This window comes from Hydra vulgaris, chromosome 08 (assembly GCF_038396675.1).
Source record: "Hydra vulgaris chromosome 08, alternate assembly HydraT2T_AEP".
Taxonomy (NCBI): domain Eukaryota; kingdom Metazoa; phylum Cnidaria; class Hydrozoa; order Anthoathecata; family Hydridae; genus Hydra; species Hydra vulgaris.
In genome coordinates, this window is record NC_088927.1 from 61,420,796 (window position 1) to 61,443,656 (window position 22,861).

Sequence of the window (22,861 nt, forward strand, 5' to 3'; positions counted from 1 at the left end):
TTTGGGAAGACACTATTTATAACATTTAAAACTTCTAGGGTGTTAAAAAAAATTTAAAAAAAAAATAAAAAAATAGGTGTAACTTATCCTATACAAATAAAAGCATAAAGTAAAAAAGCTTTATGTTAACTAGTTATAATATAAGTCTAAATCTATAAATAATATACTTTACAATATATACTTGAAATTATAAACAATAAATTATATTATATAATTATTCAGTTTATTTAATGTTTTTTGATGCAAACTCGACAACACTGGATTTTAGTCGTTTTGCATAATCTATATGGTTAACTCTTCGTTTGTATCTATTCCATGTTTTTTTGAATTCATGATGAATAGCTTCTCCTGTTTGCTCACAGTAAACTCCTAGGCCGCAGTCAGTAGAATGAAGAAAAGGAAGTATATGACATACTGCTATATGAACTTTCCATGTAACACTGAGCTTGATACCCTCAAATGTGGCATGCACGTATTCAATCAAATCTGCATAGGACTTTTTAAACTCCAGAACAGCAGTGCTGATGTTATCCCCTGCTACCATACCAAATGCTTCTGCTTGAAGGCATTTAAACTTTCTAACACAGTTTACTATTGGTAGTAAGTCATATTTTCCATTGTTTATAATATCTCTTTCAAGTATATCCACCAACTTCAGGAACTTGCTTGCATTGTTTCCGTCAAGCCCTATGCCTTGGTATCCTCGAAACATGATGTAGTTTGATTGTAACCTCTTCTCAAACAAAGGCCATACACTAACTAGAAGTACTGCAAGTTTATTTACTATTCCCATTAGAACATGGAGCTCAGGAACAGGAACCAACTCTTCGAGAAGAGTTTCAGGATCTTCCTCTTTGTACAAAAGTCTTGGATTTGTAACATTTTTAAAGTGTGACATTTTTGACTTCTTCTTTCCGTCAAGGGTAAAGTTGTTATAATGATCATCCAATGACCTAAGTGTTCGTTTAATTCCAGGCTCAAGAGTGCAGGATCCCTCACAATATAAACAACTGTATTTCCCAGCATGACTACTAATTCCAAACACTGAATTTGCACATTTTAGATCAAATGCAACGTAAAACTTTACATCGTTTAAATTCAGGGGCTCAATAAGCTTCCAAAGATTATCGTTAGCTTCAGAAACCCCCTCAACAATTGCTATAAGAAAGGATCTTTTTACTCCAGCATCATCTAGCTCTGAATCTGAAGAAGTTTTTTCCAGGGGATTAAACACATTTACAGTAACTTTAAGGAATCCCTGACCTGAATCCATAGCTATTCTCAATATGGAGTCATGTGGATCTATTTCTCTTTCTGTAATGACGTGCTGTATAAATGTAGATGTATCTTTTACATGAACCAATGTTCTAGTAATGGCTTCTTCTCCATCCATAAGACCTACTTCTTTAGAAGTGTAAAATTCATCTATACGGTTATGGAGAGCTTCAATTTTTTCAAAGATGTTCGCTTCAATACAGGTTTGAGTTCCCATACTAGATCTATATTTGGAACAAAAATTCTTTGTTTGATTTTTTGAAAGCTCAAGAGATTTAACCAACTCCATAACAGTACCAAAGGACACCTGTTTCAGCTCAATTCGGTCAGTTTTTTTGTCAGGAGTTCCAACCACAATGTTTAAAGGAGACCCTTGAGTAGCCAACTGAAACTTCTGTCCTCTACAAATATTTTCAGCTTCCATCTTGTGCTTAAGTATACCTGGCAACATACATAAATAAAATATGTTTATTATTTGGAATTTTAAATATGTATTTATATTAAAGAACAGCTTAATATACTTGCCTGAGGCTACCCGTTCTAAATATTTAGGTCCAAGCTGTTCTGCCGCTTCAATGAGATTGTTCACAGCTCTGCTCTCTGTTCAGATATGAGCCACTCCTTGCACTAAATATTTTTGTTTGAAAACAAATGAACAAAATTTTTAATTAACTAAATATTTTATTAAGTACAATAAATTTTGTTATGTGAAGCATTATATATATGAAGCATTATATATATGAAAAAATAAAACAACAATAATACTAAAATTCTAACCTACAAAGCCAAAGCATGTTGAACATAGTCAGGAAGACTTTGCATGTTCAGAATCATTAGAAGCACTGATTTCATCAACAATGTCTTTGATATTTGATGATCTTCTAAGATGCAATCTATCAATCTAAAATAATGGAAAAAATATTGATCAGTAAGTGATATTATTTTAGCATACTAAATGGTATTTTACTATACACTATGTAAGTTTAACTATATATACTATATAATTAAATTTTAAGCTTACACTGTAAACAGTAAATAAATAGTTAATAAATAAATAGTAATTAGTTGTTTATCTTATACAACCTTATATACATGTTTTGTATAACTAATATTTATATACTACAATGTAGTATATATGTAGTATGTATGTAGTATGTATGTAGTCTACATACATACATATTATACTCAAATACTTCCATGCATGTCATACTTAAACTAAGTATATGTATATACACAGGGGCGGATCCAGCATTTTTTGATCTTTGAGATAGCTAACTTCCAGACATGGAGCAAACTCCAAACATTTATATGTTTATACATATGTCAAATAAGGATGCTTTGCAAAAAATTGCGATGATTGGAGGCTGGGAACAAAAAAGCCCCAAATTTTGTGCCCCCCCTGCCCCAAACGTGAGAGCAACAAGTTAATGAAATATTTTTTGTACTGTTCTCAACTAGACTAATATTCATCCATAAATTTTAAGTTTCATAGTATTATCTTTCAGCGTTTAAAAATAATGACCATATAAAATTTATAACCCCCTCAAATTGAGAGGGGTTTAAACTTTATATGGTCATAATTTTTGAAAGCTAAAATATTTTACTATGAAATTTAAAATTTATGGATGAATATTAGTCTAGTTAAAAACAGTACAAAAATATTTCATTAACTTGTTGCTCTCACGTTTGGGGCAGGGGGGGCACAAAATTTGGGGCTTTTTTGTTCCCAGCCTCCAATCATCGCAAATTTTTGCAAAGCATCCTTATTTGACATATATATAAACATATAAATGTTTGGAGTTTGCTCCATGTCTGGAAGTTAGCTATCTCAAAGATCAAAAAATGCTGGATCCGCCCCTGATACATATACTTATCGTGCTGTATATATAATATATAAAGTTATATACATTTTAAGTCTACGCATACAATAGAAAAACTGAAAGTTTTTTTAATAACACCTGTATTATTTTTTAATACATGTATATGTATTAATAACATGTACTAAGTAAATGTTGTAATAACATGTATTAAAAAAAAAATCTGTTCTATATTTTTAGTTAAGAAACTGTGTGATTGTAAATATAACAAAGTATTAACTAGAAATTAATAATAATTATTATACATAAAAAAACAGATTAACATGAATTTTACCTTGGATATCTTCACTATCCAGTTCCCTAGGTACTCCACCTTGTTCTTGTCGAGATCATAGAGGTTTCTGTGGCAATTGTTACAAATAACCTTGGGATAGTTGGTTACATCTAAACTATACTGACTCCAGACGAAAGTTTTTATCTTTGTTTCAATTGCTGGAGTGATCTTTTGAATTTTAGATGACTTTTTCCCGAACTGTGTAAGACAAACAGCACACGTTTTATGTAAACAGTCCGCCATTGTATATACAATTTAATAATTTCGCGGACTTTCAACCGAGTTTTCACCTAATTTATTAAGATTTTTATGGCTAAAAATAAATATTTTTGAGCAAATTTTTTTTGACTTTGTCCAATCACTCAGAAGTTTTTAAAGTCATAAATGATGTCTACTAATGTATACCCAACTATTGAAAAAGAAAAATCAGACCTGGGGAACAACTTAACCTGGCGGTCACTCTGGTCCACAGTGTATACTAAGGTTTGCTACCTTAGTCCATTGAAAAATAGTATTTTAGCTCGTAAAGTCCCCTACATTATTTACTACATTATAAACTACATTATTTCCTTCTTAAATATTACATTTTATTAGATAAAATACTCCTTGACGAGCTCACTTAGAATAGCCAGGAATGGAGAGAATGTTTGTTCTGATCTTCATTAACCATTTAATAGTAAAATGGTTATAACTGGTACCTTTGTGTTCATTAAAGAAAAGTACCAGTTTTATATGCTCATAATCTTTAATCCAGTATGTATATACTTTTTTTTAATTTTTAAATTAAAAAATAGTATGGGAAAACTGCAGTTTAATTTTAAAAGATTGTTGCTGGTCAAAAAAGAGGTAAAACAAAAACAAAGCCACTACATTGACAATGTCATTGTTAATTTGAAAAAAAACATGAGTTGAAAATGTCGTAAACCATTTGGCGCGTTATGAATTGGTAACCAAAGAGCCAGAGCAATGTGATGCTGCACAAGTGTTGGGTTTGCAATTTTTTTGAAATGAAAAAAAAGAGTTTTTTTGAAACTTTTTTTAATATGTGGACACTTTTTAGGTCACTATCCTGTTGGAGGATGGCTCAAAATTGCCTGCACTTTTATAAAACGTCAGATTCAAGGAGATGCTTGAGATAATCTAATTTGAGATCAAGCTCAGTCATGGTTGATTGAAATATTGCCCGGATTTGAAGTTAGTGGTTCTGTGAGTTGGAAATGGAATGCTAAATGCTGAAAGGATTCAAAATGGAGCAACATTGCGGTGTGATGCAAACAGCATGGCAATGGGAGTTGTTATAGTATACGATGGCGTAATAATTGACGATGCAGTTAATCGGAAAATGTTTACAGTGCAACAAAGACTTCCGACGTATTGAAAAAAAACGTTGAAGAATAAGTGCGCAAATGTTGCCAATGTAATTCAATTAACCCAGCACCAACAAAATGGGAGCATAGAGTGCTAGATGTACCTGATACATGATATTGCATTGCTTGTGATGTGACTTACTATAAAGAGTCGCCATGTTTAACAATGATTGACTGTGGACCAAGTTGGTTTGTAGTTTGGAGAAAATTGTCTTGCAAAGACTTTAAAAGTGTAGTAAGTTGATTGGAATCCGTATTTCGGGAGCATAGCCCACCACAAGAACTTTTGGTGGATAATGGAGAAGTGTTTAAATCCAATGAATTTTCAATTATATGTTAGAAATGGTGTGTAAAAAGGAAAGTATAGATGTGCATATAAACCATCAGGAAGTAGGATTGAGCACAGTAAAACGATTAGCTGCGATAGCTCAAATATTTCCGTTACTAGCGGTATTTTGGTATCACGCGACACCAACAATGGGAATACAAAAGGAACCTGCACCTGCTTCTCAAAAAAATAAGTACGTCTGGCGTCTACCAATTTAAGAGGAGAAAAACACTGAAACTCAGTAGAGATCACAACAAGTTATAGAAACTTATAAAAGTGGAGAAAAAGTTTATGTTCTTCCTGCTGATGCAAAGTGCACTTCAGTTTAAAAACTTGGCACTGTAACTGACATACTCACAAACATAAATATTGGAATTCACGGTGTTCCGAGACATGTACGAGAATAGCTCCTGCCTCAAATTCTACAAACGCTTCAAGTAAAATTGTTATCAGTAAAGAATTTGACAGTGATGAAAGTAATTTAAAAGATTTAGGTATTTTTGCTGCACGAGAGGTAGGAATCAAAGAAATAGTTGTTGACACTGAGAAGGAAATTGACTGCAGAGAAAGAGTTTTTTACCAGTTATCAAACGATCAACCAGAGTAAGGAGAAAGCCGATTTATTTAAATGAACTTAAGAACTTATGTTCTTGCGGAGATGTGATAATTGTTATAAAATTTTATTGTTATGTTTTTAACTATTTTTGTCATAACATTGTTCTGTTAATTGATGTAATTTATTGCCACTAAAAGTAAACAAAGTCGTCGTATTAACAAATGGCTTGGCTATAAGGTCAATAACCCTGCTGGCACTAAGCCAGTAACTTCTATATTTCTCAATCTCTTACTCAGATATATAACTTTGTTATTCGTTTTCCTGACAATTCTAATCATTTACCTTCACTCCTTGATTTATATCTTGTCCCTAATCCTAACACCGTATAAGTAAATCTGATGAAATTTAGATCAATTTATGTATGCTATTCATAATCATGCAATTGAAATAAATTAGTTTATTTACGGGAATTTAATACTCTATTAAAATTATATTATAGTTTTAAAATATTAATTAAAATGGCTCCGTAAAAAACAAGTTTGCAAGAAGACCTAAGAAAATTCATTTGCCAAATTTAGAAGTTCGCATCTGGAAAAGCCAAAAATCTTCACAGTACAACACTTTCTAGATGAAGGAGCATCAAAAGCGACCATGTATTGTGCTCTAGAACTTGAGACAATAATTTAGGCTATCAACGAAAAAAAGGAAGCAATCCAAAGGCGAAAAAAATGGACAAAAAGCACATAGACCAATTGAAAAAGGCATTTGATCATCATCACGGTGTTTCACAACGTAAAGTAGCTCGAAGATTCGATTGTGACCAATCGTATATATCTAAATTTCTTAGAAACAAGACGAATATTAGATATTACAAGAAGAAAAAGATTCCACATCAAAGCGAAAGCCAACTAGCTCGAATCAAACCTTTGTGTCGACATATATATCGCAATTTTAGGAATTTTGATTTTGTCTTAGATGACGAATCATATTTCACATATGCGAATACAACATTGGCTGGCAACAATGGCTTCTGTTCTAGCGAAGCGTCATCTACAACTAGCGACGTCAAATTCAAAAGAAAGAAGAAGTACGAGGAAAAAGTGCTAGCCTCTTTGATTATATCACCCAAAGGGACTTCAAAACCAATGTTTTTTGAAAGTGGCCAGGCAATCAATAAACAAGCATACATTGGATGTCTCCGCAAGTGGTTAATACCCTTCATTGATGAACATTATAAAAATTAAAAGTACTTGTTCTGGCCAGATTTAGCTGGCTCGCACTATGCAAATGAAATGGTTTCTTTTCTCGATGCCAATAACATCAAATATCTGCCAAAGGTAAAAAATCCACCCAATGTACCAGAAGCTCGACCAGTTGAGGACTTTTGGGGTCAGTTGAAACGCTTAGTCTACGAGGATAATTGGCAAGCAACAAGTATTCCTCAACTCAAACGGCCTATCGTGAATTGTCTTAACAAAATGGATCCGAAAGTGGCAAAACGTTATGCCTCAATGACTTCAGTTCGTCTAGGTCAAATTGCTTTTAATGATGTTATTAAAAACCAATAAATATATTTTTTTAAATATCATATAATTGTTTATAAATTTATTTTAAAATAAATTTGATAGCTATGTAACTATGGCTATAATAACAATTTTAAAGTTGCCTCATTTTTTAGTCATCAGGTGTTAACTTGTATTCAGTTTCCCTCTTTTCTCCCTTAGATGGTTTTTGCCATGCAATGATCTCTATAAATCTCGTACTTCTTTTTTTCGGACTCATCTTATCATCGCACTAATTACAACTACCCTCAAGCTGATTGGGATTCTTTTCGTATTTTCTTCGTGATGGTCCTTGAGCGATGTTATTTCTCTCTCAGCTAATAAATTGCCTTCTACGTAACTTCCTGGACTCAGGCCGGAATGGATGGTTTTATTCCTTCTCGTCGGTTTCAAGTAAACCTTCATTCTACTTCATTATTTTACCTTCTTGCGCAGCTGCTATATCTAATCGAAATCATTTTCTTATTTTTTCATCTTTTTTAAAAAAACAACTCTCTTGAGAACAAATTGCTACTTACTATTGCACGAAATTGATGTAATAAAAGTGCTGTCTGATGCTAAGCTTCATTATTCTTAACTCACCAAATCTCGTATCTTATCTCAGAATTTAGGCTCCAGAGACTTTTGGAAAATCCTCAATAGCGTTATTAACGTGGGTTAACATTGCATCTCTCATTCATTGGATTGATCTTATTATCTCTCCTAACGGTAAGACAGAACTATTTGCAAAGAACTTTTCTTCTAATTTGACTCTTAAACCTTATAGCCATTCTCTTCCCTCCATTCCAAATAAACAGATTAAATCATTGTTAGACATTAAAATCACTCCTTCTTCCGTCGCTTAAATATTATATCAGTTAAACTCTTCTACGGCTTGTAGTCCAGAAAACATTCCTTTCATAGTCATACAAAACTGTTCTTCAGAACATTCCTCAGTTCTTTCTAAACTATTTAATAAGTACTTGACTGAATCTTGTTTTCTTGCTTGCTGGAAAATGGGATCTGTTGTTCCAATATTTAAAAATTCCGGAGAATAATATGACCCCTCCAGTTATCGTCAATCTATCTTCTTTTTTAGAAGTAGTAAAAGGGGGGTTTGACGGCACTTGACGATTTCACCTCCGTAAAAGTATTCAACATTGGATTTTGATGCCACTCTCTTTTAGAGAGGCCCCTTCTATCGGAGAGCTTTTTTACACCAGATTCGTAACCCCTCAGAAAACTTTTTTCCTCCATGGTTTAGTTTACTACCAAGCGGCCATTCCATGGTGGGAAATTTTTTGTTGATTGTATTTGGTTAATTTTTAATTTACAACATTACGAAAACATCTTTGCTTGAACTGATCAACAGCATCCCCGACATTGGATACCATCTCCCGTGTTTTCTAATTTTTGACCACTTTCTGATAAATACTGATAGCTTGCAGACCTAAATCAATAGCTAAAAATTGCTAGGGTACCTGCATAAAATCCGTTACAAGTTACAGCTTAAAAACCCATCTTCACTATTTAACATGTTTGTCTTATTTCTTGAGTTATGGGAAGAACCAGAAAGACATGGGTACATTTTTTGATGAAGTGGTATGGTAGCATTTCATTAGATTAGAGGTGGTTAGGCTGCCTATTTATTAGGATATCCACTTTTGTGATATTCATTACAACGTTTAACTTTTCATGCTGTCTTTCAAAATTTGTTGACTGAGGGTAGTATATAAGAACGTACTTGAGACTTTCACATGAAATTTTACATCAAAAAACCATGAGGTTTGAGTTGCGTCACGCTGAACACGTTAATTGGGCTGAATGAGGTGATTGGGATATGCTACCTATTGATCCTGATGGATCCATTAATGAAGTAGATATTTTTGTAAAAAAAAAAGTTGAAAGAGAACTTCGATTGCAAATTGAAAATTGATTAAAGGGTTTTCATAATACAACACTTGACGTTATAAAAAGTATTGACATCAACAGATTATTTACCTATAACAGTTAATGAAGGTAATAAATCTGATTAAAGATAAATTAGCAGATGTTGAAGCAAAAAACAATATAGCGATAGATAATGGAAAATCTTTTGAAGAAAATGTGACAGGTCTTGAACATAAGAATAATGCAAGGCTAGCTCAGCATAATAAATCTTTTACATTATTTAATAAAGCAAAAAGTATTTGGAATTCATTATATAAAGTTTATCAAGATTTATTTATAGAAGAAAAAAATGCTGGTGCTATGAGTAATGAAGCGGCGAAAGGTTTAGAATGAAGGCTTAGCACAAAAAACTTCAAACTTAGCACAAAATGAAGCTCTCGAAGCAAGTGAAACATTTAAAAATGCAAAAACATAATATCAAAATTTAAAAAAGGTTAATAAAGCTAGAGCATCAGAAATAGAAACATAAAAGAAATTACTAAAAAATATAAGAGTATAAAAATTTAAAAAAATATATATAAAATATAAAAAATTTAAGATTTGAGAAAATTATCAAGATTTACAAAATAAGTCTAAGAGTATATTAAGTAATATTTTAAATATTGTTAACAGAGTTAAAAAAAACATTGGCTGACATTATTAGTTATATAATAAATAGATACGGGTGAGCTCCTTACACAGTATTTGCTATATTAGTGGCTATACTGTCAGCTTTATGGGGTTTAATAAAAAGTTTAGCAGATGCATCAGAAAATAAAAAGCTAAACAAAGACAAGCCTAATAGGGGAAAACCTGACCCAGATTAGCCTGATAAGAGAAAAATAGACCCAGACAAAGGTAAGCCTGATATCGGCAAACTAGACCCAGACAATCCTGACCCAAACAAAGGTAAGCATGATAAGGGTGATCCTGACAAAGGTGGAGGAGATGGTGGTGATGGTGAAGACGGAGGTGGAGATGATAAAAATGGAAGGAAAAAAAGAATGCTTGATCATCTTCCAAACGCAAAAAGGTGAGTTGGTAAAATAGCATGGGAAACACTTACATTTATTGGAAGTCTTATATGGTGGATATGTGTAAAAGGAGCTCGGGGTACGGGGCATAATTGTTGCTGCAGCTGTACTGTTATTAATAGTTATAAATCGGAAACGTAGTGTTAGATATAGAAGAAAATAAATTAATATCACAATGGCGTATCCAGAAGTATTAGAATACATCTTTCGAGTTTTTTAGATGTTCTTAAATTAGATATAAAATCTGCTTTTCAAATTCATTACGAACATCCAGGGTTAACAAATAAACCTCCGTTAGGCAGTGATGGGTTTTACTCTGGCATGGCAAGACATTTGTACCGTTAAGCTTTTATGATCCTAATTTTATTTATATGCAAGAAATACCACCACCTAACGTAATTTTAAGTATTGAAGATGTAAAGCTTTCAAGCTTGCCTGACCAAAAACTGACAAACAGAACTTCAGAATGTCCTCTATCAATTTCTGATTTGGAAAACTCTATAGTTTTTATAGATAATAGCTATACATTTAAACCAAATTACACAAATGTTTTTCAAACATATTATTGGGTTTTAACTGCAGAGTCTGTTCTTAGATGTTATGAACCCTGTAATTGAATTGATGGAGATGGACCTAACGCATACATTAACGCACTTAGTTTTGCAACTAGCATAGCTTCTGCTGGATGTGGAGTAAGTATGCGTATGCTTTACTCTACTGATAGCTTTATGAGAGCTCTTTTTAAATTTCACATCTATTACACTGTTAGATGAATATTATGGCGCCTTACGGTGCTTGTTCCAAGCAGAAACGTTATTAATCCGTGGAATATTTTAATTGATAATACAGTGTTTGAAGCAATAAAAAAAGTATTTAATATTCCTCAAGAAATCGGGTTGGAGAGTTGCAAATATTGCTACGATGCGCGCCGAATTGTACAGGATTCAAAAACGCTTGACTAACATGTAATTAACCTTGTTATGGTTCAAGTTCCTGATATTACTTATGGTATTACAAATGCAGGACTTGTAAGCATTTCAGAATCAATAAGTTGTTACGCTGTTTCACTGCTTTCATCTCAGCTGGCTGCTGGACTTCGATTATTGGCTTATCAGCTTCTACTCTTGACGCTAAACGCGAGTTTGTTGCTGCATTAGAAAGATACATTACACGACCAGCAGATTTTGCAGGAGGCATTGCAAGATATCAGCAAATTCTAGACAACTCAAACAGCTACTTAAAATTTGCATTAACTCCTTAGCTTTATTTAATTCTAAGCAATCTTGCATTAAAAATAACATCATCAACGGTTATGGATAACAAACTTTTACAGGCTCCAGAATCAGCATTTGGGCTTACAACAAGCTTAAATGGACTAAAAACAGAAACAACAAAACCAACAGAAATAACAAAACTGACGGAAATGACAAAATCTACAGAACCAACGGAAACAACAAAACCAACAAAGAGTTCAACAACAAAACTGTGTGAAAAAAATAATAATGAATACATTGATACAAACAACTATAAAGAAGAGTTAACTGCTGTGGTTATATTAAGGGGTGCACTAGTTCTTTTATATTATGGCACACGATATTTAATCAATTAAACAATTTTAAAATATTAGACAAAAATTGTTACTGATTATAAAGTAAAATGAAGCAGACTCATATAGCTCACCAAGTTAATGTTACTGGTTCTATGACGGTTACTTTAACGGTACCGATAAAAGGTTTTACAAAATATTATATACTATATAGGTGATGGTACTACACCTGGCGCCTTATATACAATAAAATCTAATAAGATATCTTCAAACGCGGCAACATTTAAAGGAAACCCTCAAAGAGTATTAGACACTATCATTACTTGATCTAACGGGATGTGTTTTATAGTTTATGACCCTTATGATATGAACTGGTTTCTTTACAAAATTTTCAAGAAATTGACTAACTTACTTTTAAATTTACTGGCTATTATTTATTTTGCTCTTATTTTTTCTCAAATATTTTAGTTTTTAATATTTGGGATGGATGTTACTGCGAATTAAACAATAAAAACAAGTAATATAATATTATTAATGGAAAAAAGTGAACAAAGGCTATACCCAATCCTTACTAACGGAGGATTTTAAGCTTCAGCTCCTGCATTGGAAAAAAGTTTGCTTTAGCCTATACAAAACAAATCTTCGACTTAGCGATTTAAAACAGTTTTGTCATATGTTCAGAGGGCTAATGAGCTCGGAGCTCATTATAAAATGTGGTTCAAAGTAAACTCATAAAAGTAAACTCATAAATTTGTCATTTTTTGAAATTAAATTGTCGTTATTTCAAATACGAAACTCTAATTCTCTTTAGTTGATTGTAAGACGTGATGCAATGCAAACACATAAAGTCTATTGAAAAATCGAAACGCAATTATCTCCCATTAAAAAAAGAGAAACTAGTGCATAAGGATCTTCAATCAAGATTAATGTTTTTAATCAATTTATTTATTAAAAAGGCAATGAAGTTCAAGAGCAAGCAATTATCATTTTGGGCCAAAGAAAAAGTATGATCAAGCTCAACAGAAGAAAACTAGAGAACTGAAAAAAGCTAGAATGGAGAAAATCTGCTTGGAGCATCCAGAAGTCAAAGAAAAACTAAAAATCAGAACGAAACCTGGTCGACCGTCATTAAAAGTAGATCAACCTCTTCTTTTGAAGGCGATTATGGATGTTGCTCTCCATGGTTCGCCCCCTGATGAAAGACGTCGGTCAGAGGTTCTTCGGGTAATGATAGCTTAGCTATGTTTGTTAATATTGTATTTGTTAGAATTTTACTCTTAATTAGTACTTGCACTATTGTAAATACCCTTGAAATCTTAGCAACTAATTTCAAGATTTGATTTGAATATAATTTACGAAATAATTTACGTCTACTTCCGAGAAGTTACGGAACATTAGAAGGCAAAAATCACGTCAAAACAGTATCTGTTAGATTGATCGGTCCTCGAATCATTTAAAACATGTTGACAAACTCTTTTGCAGTTCAACTATAAAATATGTGGAAGAAGTTTGTTCTATTTTAGGGCCAGATGAATAGTGTTTCATTAGCCAAGACGACAAGGCTAGAGTGCCAATTGGAATCACAGCAGCCAAAAAACAGGCGCCGTTGTTGATGCATATGGAGTACCGGGCAACTCTCCCGGACCACGACTGGGTCGTGGCAACAAAACACAAACTTATACCATCTGTATAAGCTGGAATTACAATCAAAAAAGATGATATCAGAAAAACAGATACTGTTACTTATTCTGGACCTACCTACATTGCTGTTCGATCAGGAAATCACGCATCCTCGACCGTCTTCGCTTATGGATTAGACTTTCAGCGGCTCTTGGATATCAAAGAATTCGACTCTATTACCAGAGATCCTCAAATTAATATGATTAAGCCTATCGTTGTGTTTAGCGTCGATGGATGACCCGACGAAAATCCCAGATACCAGAAAGTAATTGAAATCGGGATTCATCATTTCTTAAAGAATAACCTTGACGCTCTTTTCATCATGACGAACGCTCCAGGCCGCAGTGCATTCAACAGACCTGAGCGACGAATGGCACCTCTAAGTAAAGAATTATCTGGGGTGATTCTTCCGCACGAACATTACCAACTCATCTTGATTCTCAAGGTTATTACATTGACAAAAGTTAATTTGTAAAAATATTAATATAATTTTTAACCTACAATAATCAACATATCTTTTTAAATCAGGCAGGACAATAGATGAAAATTTAGAAAAACAGAACTTTGGTTTTGCTGGACAGGCTTTGGCTGATATTTGGTCTGATCTACAAATTGACGGTTATCCAACCATTGCAGAGTATAATGATCCAGACAAATCAGAGCTAGAGTCAAGGAGCCTTTAATTACAAGATCAACGTTGGATTGCCGATCATCTTCGTACAAGTCAATATTTTACTCAAATTGTGAAATGTGAAAACTGTTCTTGCTGTCGAACTATTAGAAGCTCTTACTTTACTCTAATTAGAGCAAGATTTCTTCCGCCACCCATCCCTGTCAATCAAACGAGAGACGGTCACAAAGCAGTAGATGTCTCAGAAGGAGCAAAAGAGTTGTTTCCATCATCCGTTTTTATGCTCATCGCATCAAAAATTGAAAGTATTCTTCCTCGTACTGCCAAAGGATTTCCAATTTTGCCGTATGATGCGTTCTGTCCATCAATTCAGTCTAGCCTAGCTGATAGAATCTGTATAAAGTGCAATATCTACTTTGCCTCTCAAGCTATGTTGAAAAAGCACGCTTCTATCCATTCCTCTGCTATAATACTTCTTATAATCAAAAGGGTCTAACCTGTTCGTATCGCTGCCAAGCGTCAGACAGTTTTTTTGGCAGTCATCGCCTTGCAGAAGAGTTCGGAAACTGCTGAGTTGTTAGATAAAAATGAAGTTGACGCAACGAATTTGATTGTACCTCAAGAATACGATATCCTTTTAGAGCGCGGAAAGCATTCACTACCTATTGTTTCAATCGATGATCACTTCAACAACCCATGGGAAGATTATATTAAAGATATATTATAATATTTGCTTATTTGATTATTTAATGAGATATCGACTATTATATAATATAATTTAATGAAATCTACTATTATCTAAATGTATAATTTAGTCAGAAAAAAAATCAATGGTTTTTAAGCATTTTTATTGTTTTTTAGGGGGAGAGTACACAAAAACTGACATCATATATAACGGGGGGTTGGCCAAAAATTGACAGTTTGACAAAGGGGGGAGAGTCAAAAAATTGAGAAAAAACATTGACATCATTTATGGATGACCCCATAGAACACGCTGGAGCCGGCGCAGGGTGTGGTATTATTTCAGCTTTACTCAGTTTGATTCAAAAACTATATAACAGCAACAGCAAACGCTACCACGTCTTATATACTTCAGCTGCTGAAACCGGATCATCTCTCCAAGAGTTAATTTCTAGAGCTTTAAGTGATGGTGATCTTTCAGTTGAAGAGTTTACAACGTTCGAAGAAAAACTTCGAATATTTTTAAGGTTAATGGATCAGGAGGTCCAAAAAACAGAAGCCGATGAAGCTGAAAACTGTCCTGAAACACTTTAAGACATTCAAAGATATCTAACTTTGAGGTGAGCTGAACAAACTCTCCAGCAATCTTTTACTGGTTTTTTTATTGACTCAAGAGATGCTGACATAGGCGTTGACACAGGCTCAGGCACTGTTTTTGTTATTTTTATAGAAGGTAACTCTTCTTTTTTTTGCATGAAAAATTATACAGGGTGAGGCAAATTAACTCCCCCATTTGGTTTGCTTACAATTTTGAAATAAATGAAAGATTTTTGTTTTTTTTCAAATAATATGTTTATTTAGCATTTAAATTTTTTGTTTGTCAATTTTCAAAAATGATATCAACTAAATGTTCGCTTTTAGCGGTTCTACACAAATCAGCTCTTTTTATTGAATTTTTCATTACTTTTTTGAGTATTTCAACCGGTACGTTTTCTATTTCTTGTCGAATATTGTTTTTCAGTTAATCAAGAGTTTGTGGTTTAGTCAAGTACACCTTTTCTTTTAAATAACCCTATAAACAGAAGTCTGGAGCAGTTAAATCAGGTGATCTTGCAGGTCAAAACAAATCACCTAAACGAGAGTTAATCGGCCTGGAAAAAGGTCTTTCAAAATCCGTGTTGTTTCTTTGGCTGTATGAGGTGTGGCACCGTCCTGTTGAAACCACATATTGTCCAGATTTTGTTCTTCCATTTGTGGCAATAAAAAGTCTCGAATCATTTGTCGGTAATTATCACCAGTAACAGTTGTTGTTTGTCCATTTTCTTCAAATAAATAAGGTCCAATCACATTTTTATCATCAGTAGCACACCAAACTATTATTTTTTGTGGATATAATGATGTTTCATGAATGATTTGTGGGCTTTCACTTCCCCAGAATCGAGAATTTTGTTTATTGACATGGCCACTGAGATGAAAATGTGCTTCGTCACTCATTATCATTTTTTCACTAAAATTATCAATTTATCTCGCAAGATTCAAAATAACATTACTGTACTTCAAACGCTGATTATGGTCTCTGGGCAATAGCTTTTGCACTAACTAGATTTTGTAAGGGAAAAGGTGTAAATTTTTTTTCAAATTCGTCGAAGAGAGCGCTGAGAAATGTTTAATTGTTGAGCACGTTTTCTTGTTGATGTTTTTGGTGACTCTGCAACACTTTCACGAACACGAGCGATATTTTCTTCAGAGCGGGCGGTTCTTGGTCTTCCTGAATGGTGAGAGTCTAAAGTTGTTCCATACTGTTCAAATCGATTTGATAAAGCATGAATTGTTTTCTTATTAGGTGCTAATTGATTACGGTGTCTTTTTTGATATTCTCGCTGAGTTAACTGAACTGACTTATTATTTTGAATAAAAATAGTCACGATTTCTGCACGTTGTTGTGGATTGAATTGATTCATAATTAATTTTGTGCTATTCTACTTTACAACTGTAAAAAAAAATAATGACAGTTAATATCAAAAATAAAAAATAACAGCTCGTTCAAATAGGGGAGTTAATTTTGCCTAACTCTGTACAACAGCAATAGCTCCTCCTATAGCAGCATAAGTAAGATTAAAATTTTTAAAATTAAAGATTGAAGAGTTTTTATTTTATTTTATTTTTTTTGCTTATTTTATCTTTGACTCTTCTTCTTCTATTTTCAAGATTTTTTCTTTCTGCCTACTTAGTTCAGAGAGCAAAGTTTGTTTTTCTTTCTTGCAGCTTTCTATATAATTTTATGCACCCCCATCATTGAATCATATGAAATACGAAGAGTTTCTTTGATTGTATATTTTACGCTTGACTGTCCTTTATCGGACAGGTAAATAAAGAATAACTGAATTTATTATTGCTAGAACCATAGCACTCGACTCGCTCATGTGCGTGAGTGTATTTGGGTATCACTTATAAGTTGACTGTTTTTTCTAAAATCGTTCTGAAGCTTGACCTATCTTTTAGTGGTAATATACTAATACAGCTAAACTTGTCTCGGAACACTTGAGGTAGCCCTGTATACCTTTAAATTAAAAGCCACAATGAATGCTTTATGTGGCGACCTAATATAGCGAACTTGGCTAGTGGTGATCTTTGCGAGTTCATGTCATTTTCACAAAAATAATTGTCAACAATAAAAATGCATTCATCTCCTTCCATAACTTTACTAATAATTTTTAAAGCACATTAAACGTTACATTGATTGATCCAAAAACAGTGACGTAAAACCTTTGGTTGTGAAATATTTTTTCATTATTTTTATGTCTCATTATATCCAATGATTGGGTATATCAAAAATATTGAAGCATCTGTTTGCCGATTACGTAAGTGGAGCACAAGCCCTGTTTTTTATGAATTTGTTGTTCTTACAATAAGGAGATGTCCTTCGATAGTATTTTCCATCTATTAAAAATAAAGTTTTTTATATATGTGAGACTATTCTCAAAAGGCAAAACTCAGGCCCAGCACCAGCTCCTATACCACACATTTATCGAGAAATGGAATTTGCTGAAAATGTAAGAAGAAATAATTTTGAATTTGTCCGACAGTTCTGTATTACCTTAACAGTAACAGAAAAGTGGCTCAAGAGCGTTGACTTTTTCAAACCAAGTTGTGGTATTATCGTTGCTTAATACAAAATCCTTGAAAAAATTCTTTAAGTAACATTTAGCTCTTATTTAGAGCAACGATAATGTTAATATACGACAATTAAAAAATGTCAGCGGTAAGTGGAACAACAGCAATTGGAACAACAACAACAACGATTCCCACAACTAGCAGTGGAATCCCAAATCCTTTTAAAAAACAAGCTTGTAGGAGCTGGAACACTAGCTGCCTCCGTTATCTTTGAAAAGTTAAAGGTTGAAAAACGGAATGAACTCGATTTCGAAATGCGTGATATTGGAAAGTTCTTTGTCTTTCTCGTTTTCGGAGAAGTTGTTAGACAAAAGTTAGTATATTATGAATGGGTACCTGTAGGTATGATAAAAAATTCAAAAGTATAAATTGAACAATGTAGTTATATTTAAAATTGCTAGTATAGAAATGGTTATCTTTGGAGCTGTTGCTTACGCAGTGGCATTCACCGGGTCTGGGCTTATTGCTAAGTCTCTAAGAAGAGATAAAAGTTAAAGGCATGATAAATTTGTTGAAAAATTGCAGAAAAAAACAGCAGACTGGAACCAAAAACAGGCTGAAGCTATTGATAAAATGAATGCTAGGCTCCAAATAAAGGATAAAGTTGAGCTCGAATTAACAACTGTTGAAGCTAGTCATCTCTATCGCAAAATGATTGTTGAAAAAGGCCTAACTGATAATGACGAACTTCTTAAAAACCTCCACGGTCATAACTCAAAGATTTTCATCAACCCAGAGATGAACCAAATACAAATGAGTATTTATTTGTTGCAAGAGCTACAGTTATGGGAGAAGTAATAAGTTGGTATATTACAAAAAAATAGACGTTTTTAAAGTAAAACACAAAAAGTCAGTCATACGTAACCCGGCCGGTTGTCATGAAAGCTAACAGTTTTCTTTAATCTTTTTGTGTTTTTTTTATTTTAGAAATTTTATTTTTTTATTTTTTTATTTTTTTAATGAACACAGCTTAGTTTTGCTGGTTAACAATATAGTTGCATTTATCTAATTGAGCATAGATGCAACTAGACCAAAAATACCTAAGCTTGAAGGAACAAGAGCATAATCTCTTGCCAAGGCAATAAGAGGCCATTCATAAAGTACGTATGCAGGTATGGGGGAAAGGGGTTTCCCAAAAGCGTACAAAGGGAGGGGGTATTAAAGACAGTGAGTACAAACGCGGTTTAACTACCTCTTCTAAACATGATTTTATTTTTTTTTAAAAACATTGAAATTCACGTGTGTAACAAATCAGAATGGTATTATTTTTTTCTGACTTCAGTCAAAGTTTTTTTTTTTTTTTTTATAAATGATGATGAGAGGAAAAAAAATTTGAAATAATTTTGTAAAAAAATAATGCGTACGTACGCGGAGAAGGGGAGGTCTTCGAAAGCGTACAGGTTCGTACAAGGAGGGAGGGGGTCCTAAATCAGTGGTTTTACTGCGTACGTACTTTATGGATGCCCCCTAAGCTCAGGAACAGCATAGATAAATTGGGGCTTAAGTAGGGTGCAGCAAGGAGGGGAAAGCCCACAGCAACAAAAGCCGCATTGATCAGTCCAAGGCGGGTGTTTACTGCTGCTTGCCATACTTGATGTGCTTCGTCAAATGTCTGCTTAAGACCATCTTTTCTGTCGAATTTAGCTTCGACTAAATTAAGGAAACGCGTTTACAATTTTATTACTGCTTAAGCCATTTTGATGTACATATAATTTTCAGATCTTAAATTGAAAGTTTGCAGCATTAGTAATAAAATTGGTATAACTCTTAGATAAGAAAACAATATCATAAACGTCGGTTCTCGAGAGGATATTTATTGATTTATGTGGATAAATATCCTCTCGAGATTCTATGGGATCCAAGTTTCCTTACCGAAGCAATTACGTACAACCAGCTTGAAGTTGTAACGTATCTTTACCGTAGCTGTTTTCCAAGCAGAAAACTTGATTGTACTCTGCAAATTAAGGCTTTTCAAAAAGCTGTGCATATTGGTCATTAACAATTGTGAAATTTCTGACTGATGAAGAATGTAAGTGGGATTATAGCATTATAGCTTTAGTTGTTAAAAAAAAAATAGTTACTTTGTTACATAACGCTGGTCACCCATGGAATAGATATACATGCCTAGCTGTTAATGATGGTGTTCATGCTGATATTACCTAGTGGACATCTAAATATAAATGTCTCTTTGAAATAGTAAAAAAATATACAAAAACTGTATAATCACTCATTAAACAAGGGTGCCTTTGCAGATAAAATGAATTATAAAAAAGCTCAAGAAGCTTTTAAAAACAAGAGTTAAAACATTTTAGTTACTGATCAAGATATAACCTGCGAATATATTGAAATAATTGAATATATGGAATTTGATAACGTATATTTCTCACTACAAATGTTAAAAGCTAATCTAAATTCTTTATAGCTTCATAAATTTTTGCTCTTTTAGGTCTTTTTGCAAAATAGGTAATAATTCGGTCATTAAAATAACTTTATTTGAAATTTTGATTATTTCTGAATCAAGGTAAGGCATATATAAGTATATTTAACAAGTAACTTTGGAAAATCTTGCACAATGTTGTGACCTATTTTTACCACGCAACTCGCTAATATACTTTTCAAGTTCTTCTTTGTTTTCTTTAGCTACCTCAATTAGGTATTTGCTTTTTGTGTTTTTTAACGGTTCTTCTGTTTTTATAATGTCGACATAACTTTCTAATTATTAATTTATAATGGAGCTTTCTAAGATTTACTATAGCCCGAAAGAATATTGACTTGGTCTTGCTACTATTAAAAAGCTTGCAGCTTCAGAAAAAGTTTTTGACAAAGAAGCTGGGGAATGACTTAAAGAGCAAGCAATATGACAAATTTATTTACCTCCCCCTACCTATATACCAAGAGCAAAAGTAAGCAAAACTCATCCTAATAAAGTCCACCAAGTAGATATGCTTTATCTACCTCATGATAAAGTTGGTCGATATACCTATAAATATGCATTAATGGTTGTTTGTAGCTAGCCGCTATAAAGATGCTGAACCTATTACTAACAAAACGGCGTGGTCCTCTCACTTGGCCCAATCTTATCCAAGTTAATGCTGGAAGTGAATTTAAAGGGACTACTACAAAACTTCTCAAAAAAAAATAAAGTCTAGATTAGGCGAGCTGCAGCTGGAAATTATCGAGAACAGTCCATCATTGAACGTTATAGTCGCACACTAGCTGAAACATTTTTTGGTTGCCTGTATGCACAAGAGTTGCAAATGATTAAAATATTAGTTGTATGGGTGAAAGATTTACCTGATGTTGTAAAATCAATTAATAGCCAAACTAAATGCTTACTAGGCAAAAAACTAATAGATGCAATAAAAATGAAAAAAACAATTTGAGCCCCATCGATGTCTGCTGCAAGAAAAGAAATTTTAATTTATCCTAGTGTGAAAGTTCGTTACTTGTATGCTCCATGTGAACTAGAAGGGGGTCAAAAAGGGGCTACTGATCCTATTTGGTCTTTAAAAACTTATTATATTCATTCAGTTGTGCTACAAATAGGTTTACCAGCCCTTTATCGTCTTGTTAGTGGACCGAATAGACGATTCGTTTGTAAAGAGTTATACCTTGTTCCATCTGGAATCCAGTTACCTCCGAATAGAATACTTGAATAAGTTTATGACCATATTCCAAAGTTACAATTCCATCTGAAGCGATCCATTGCTTAGTATCAAGAGGGGATAGAGACGTTTTTACTTGCTCGTATACACCGATTTGATGTCCCTTGCTGTTAATTTTAATCTAAGTGTGTTTTAGTTCAATTTTCTCATTAATGCATTGCTTTTACAATTCATGCTTGAGATCTTTTTTTACTACTGTCCTGACAGTCCTGCAAAGTCCTTTTGCTATCTTCTTGTTATATCCCTCAACTTCAAGAACGGAGTACACCTTGGATCGTATAGAGATAAATTCTTGAATGAAGCCACCATTAGATTTGTTCTTGAATTTACCGACAACCTTTTTATTAGTCTCGTTAAAGCATGGATGATCTTTTGAATATTCACTAAAACTGTAACTTTCAGAATTTTTTAACATGTCTTTGTAAATTGCAATAGTTTTCACTTGGCATAATAAACTGTCAGTCTTTGATAAAGTAGATTTTTGTTATATTTCTTGTTATATTTTAATTTAATCTGATTGTACCAGAACTCTTACATTAGGTATTTGCTGAGGTCTAAGACAGCTTTACCAACATATATTGGTCAATTCAATTTAAGTCAAAGTTTCGTGCTGTGAATAGCAGCAACATCAGCATCAAATATTTTATGTGATAGGTAAGCTGGATCAGCAACAAAATTCCGTAGTCGATTTTCTTCATTTCCACGAACAAGGTCTACGCGTATATGCTTGTAAAGTCTCTCCATAGTTTTTTCGAACACGCTGTTCATCAGTTTAAAGAAATCTTTTTTGAAAGCTGTAATAGTCTTAGCTCTAAAATCAGTATTTATCTGGATATAGGGAACCATCCAGCGTTCTTGTCTAAACTTTATAGTTCTATGGATTTTTATAACCTGCATCTCTAGTGATTGGTATAGTTTGAGATTGCATTAATGCACCATGTATTTTTCTTTGTTTCGCAGATTAGAAACAAGCTTTTCACATTTTAGTAAGTTTTACATTAAGTTTTCTAGACATTTTTTGCTGTTACTTGCATTCACTCAACCATTCTTCATTAATCACCATACTCTCTGAAGCGAGAGGGTAGTCATTGTGGCTATCATGTAGTTGTTTAGGATACTCAATATCAGCCTCAACAATTAAGTCCTCTGAAGCATCATCTGATGTTTTAAGAACTTCTTCAATTGAGGGATTATACCATTGACCTGGAAGAGACTGCATCATAGCCAAGCCGTATAAATTACTGGCATCCAAATACATTTATGTGAATTTGGTTTACTGTCATCGTAGTCTGAGCATCCTGGA

General features: G+C 33.3%; 1 protein-coding gene across 1 annotated transcript; it reads right to left on the reverse strand.

Annotated features, from left to right (window-relative positions):
* Window positions 1-217: 217 nt before the first annotated feature.
* On the reverse strand, window positions 218-1,898 carry LOC136084043 (uncharacterized). Its single transcript, XM_065804091.1, has 2 exons — window positions 1,801-1,898; window positions 218-1,716 (listed from the first exon to the last, which is right to left on the reverse strand). The coding sequence occupies exon 2, from the start codon at window positions 1,697-1,699 to the stop codon at window positions 224-226; it is 1,476 nt and encodes a 491-aa protein (XP_065660163.1). The 5' UTR covers window positions 1,700-1,716; window positions 1,801-1,898; the 3' UTR covers window positions 218-223.
* Window positions 1,899-22,861: the final 20,963 nt, after the last annotated feature.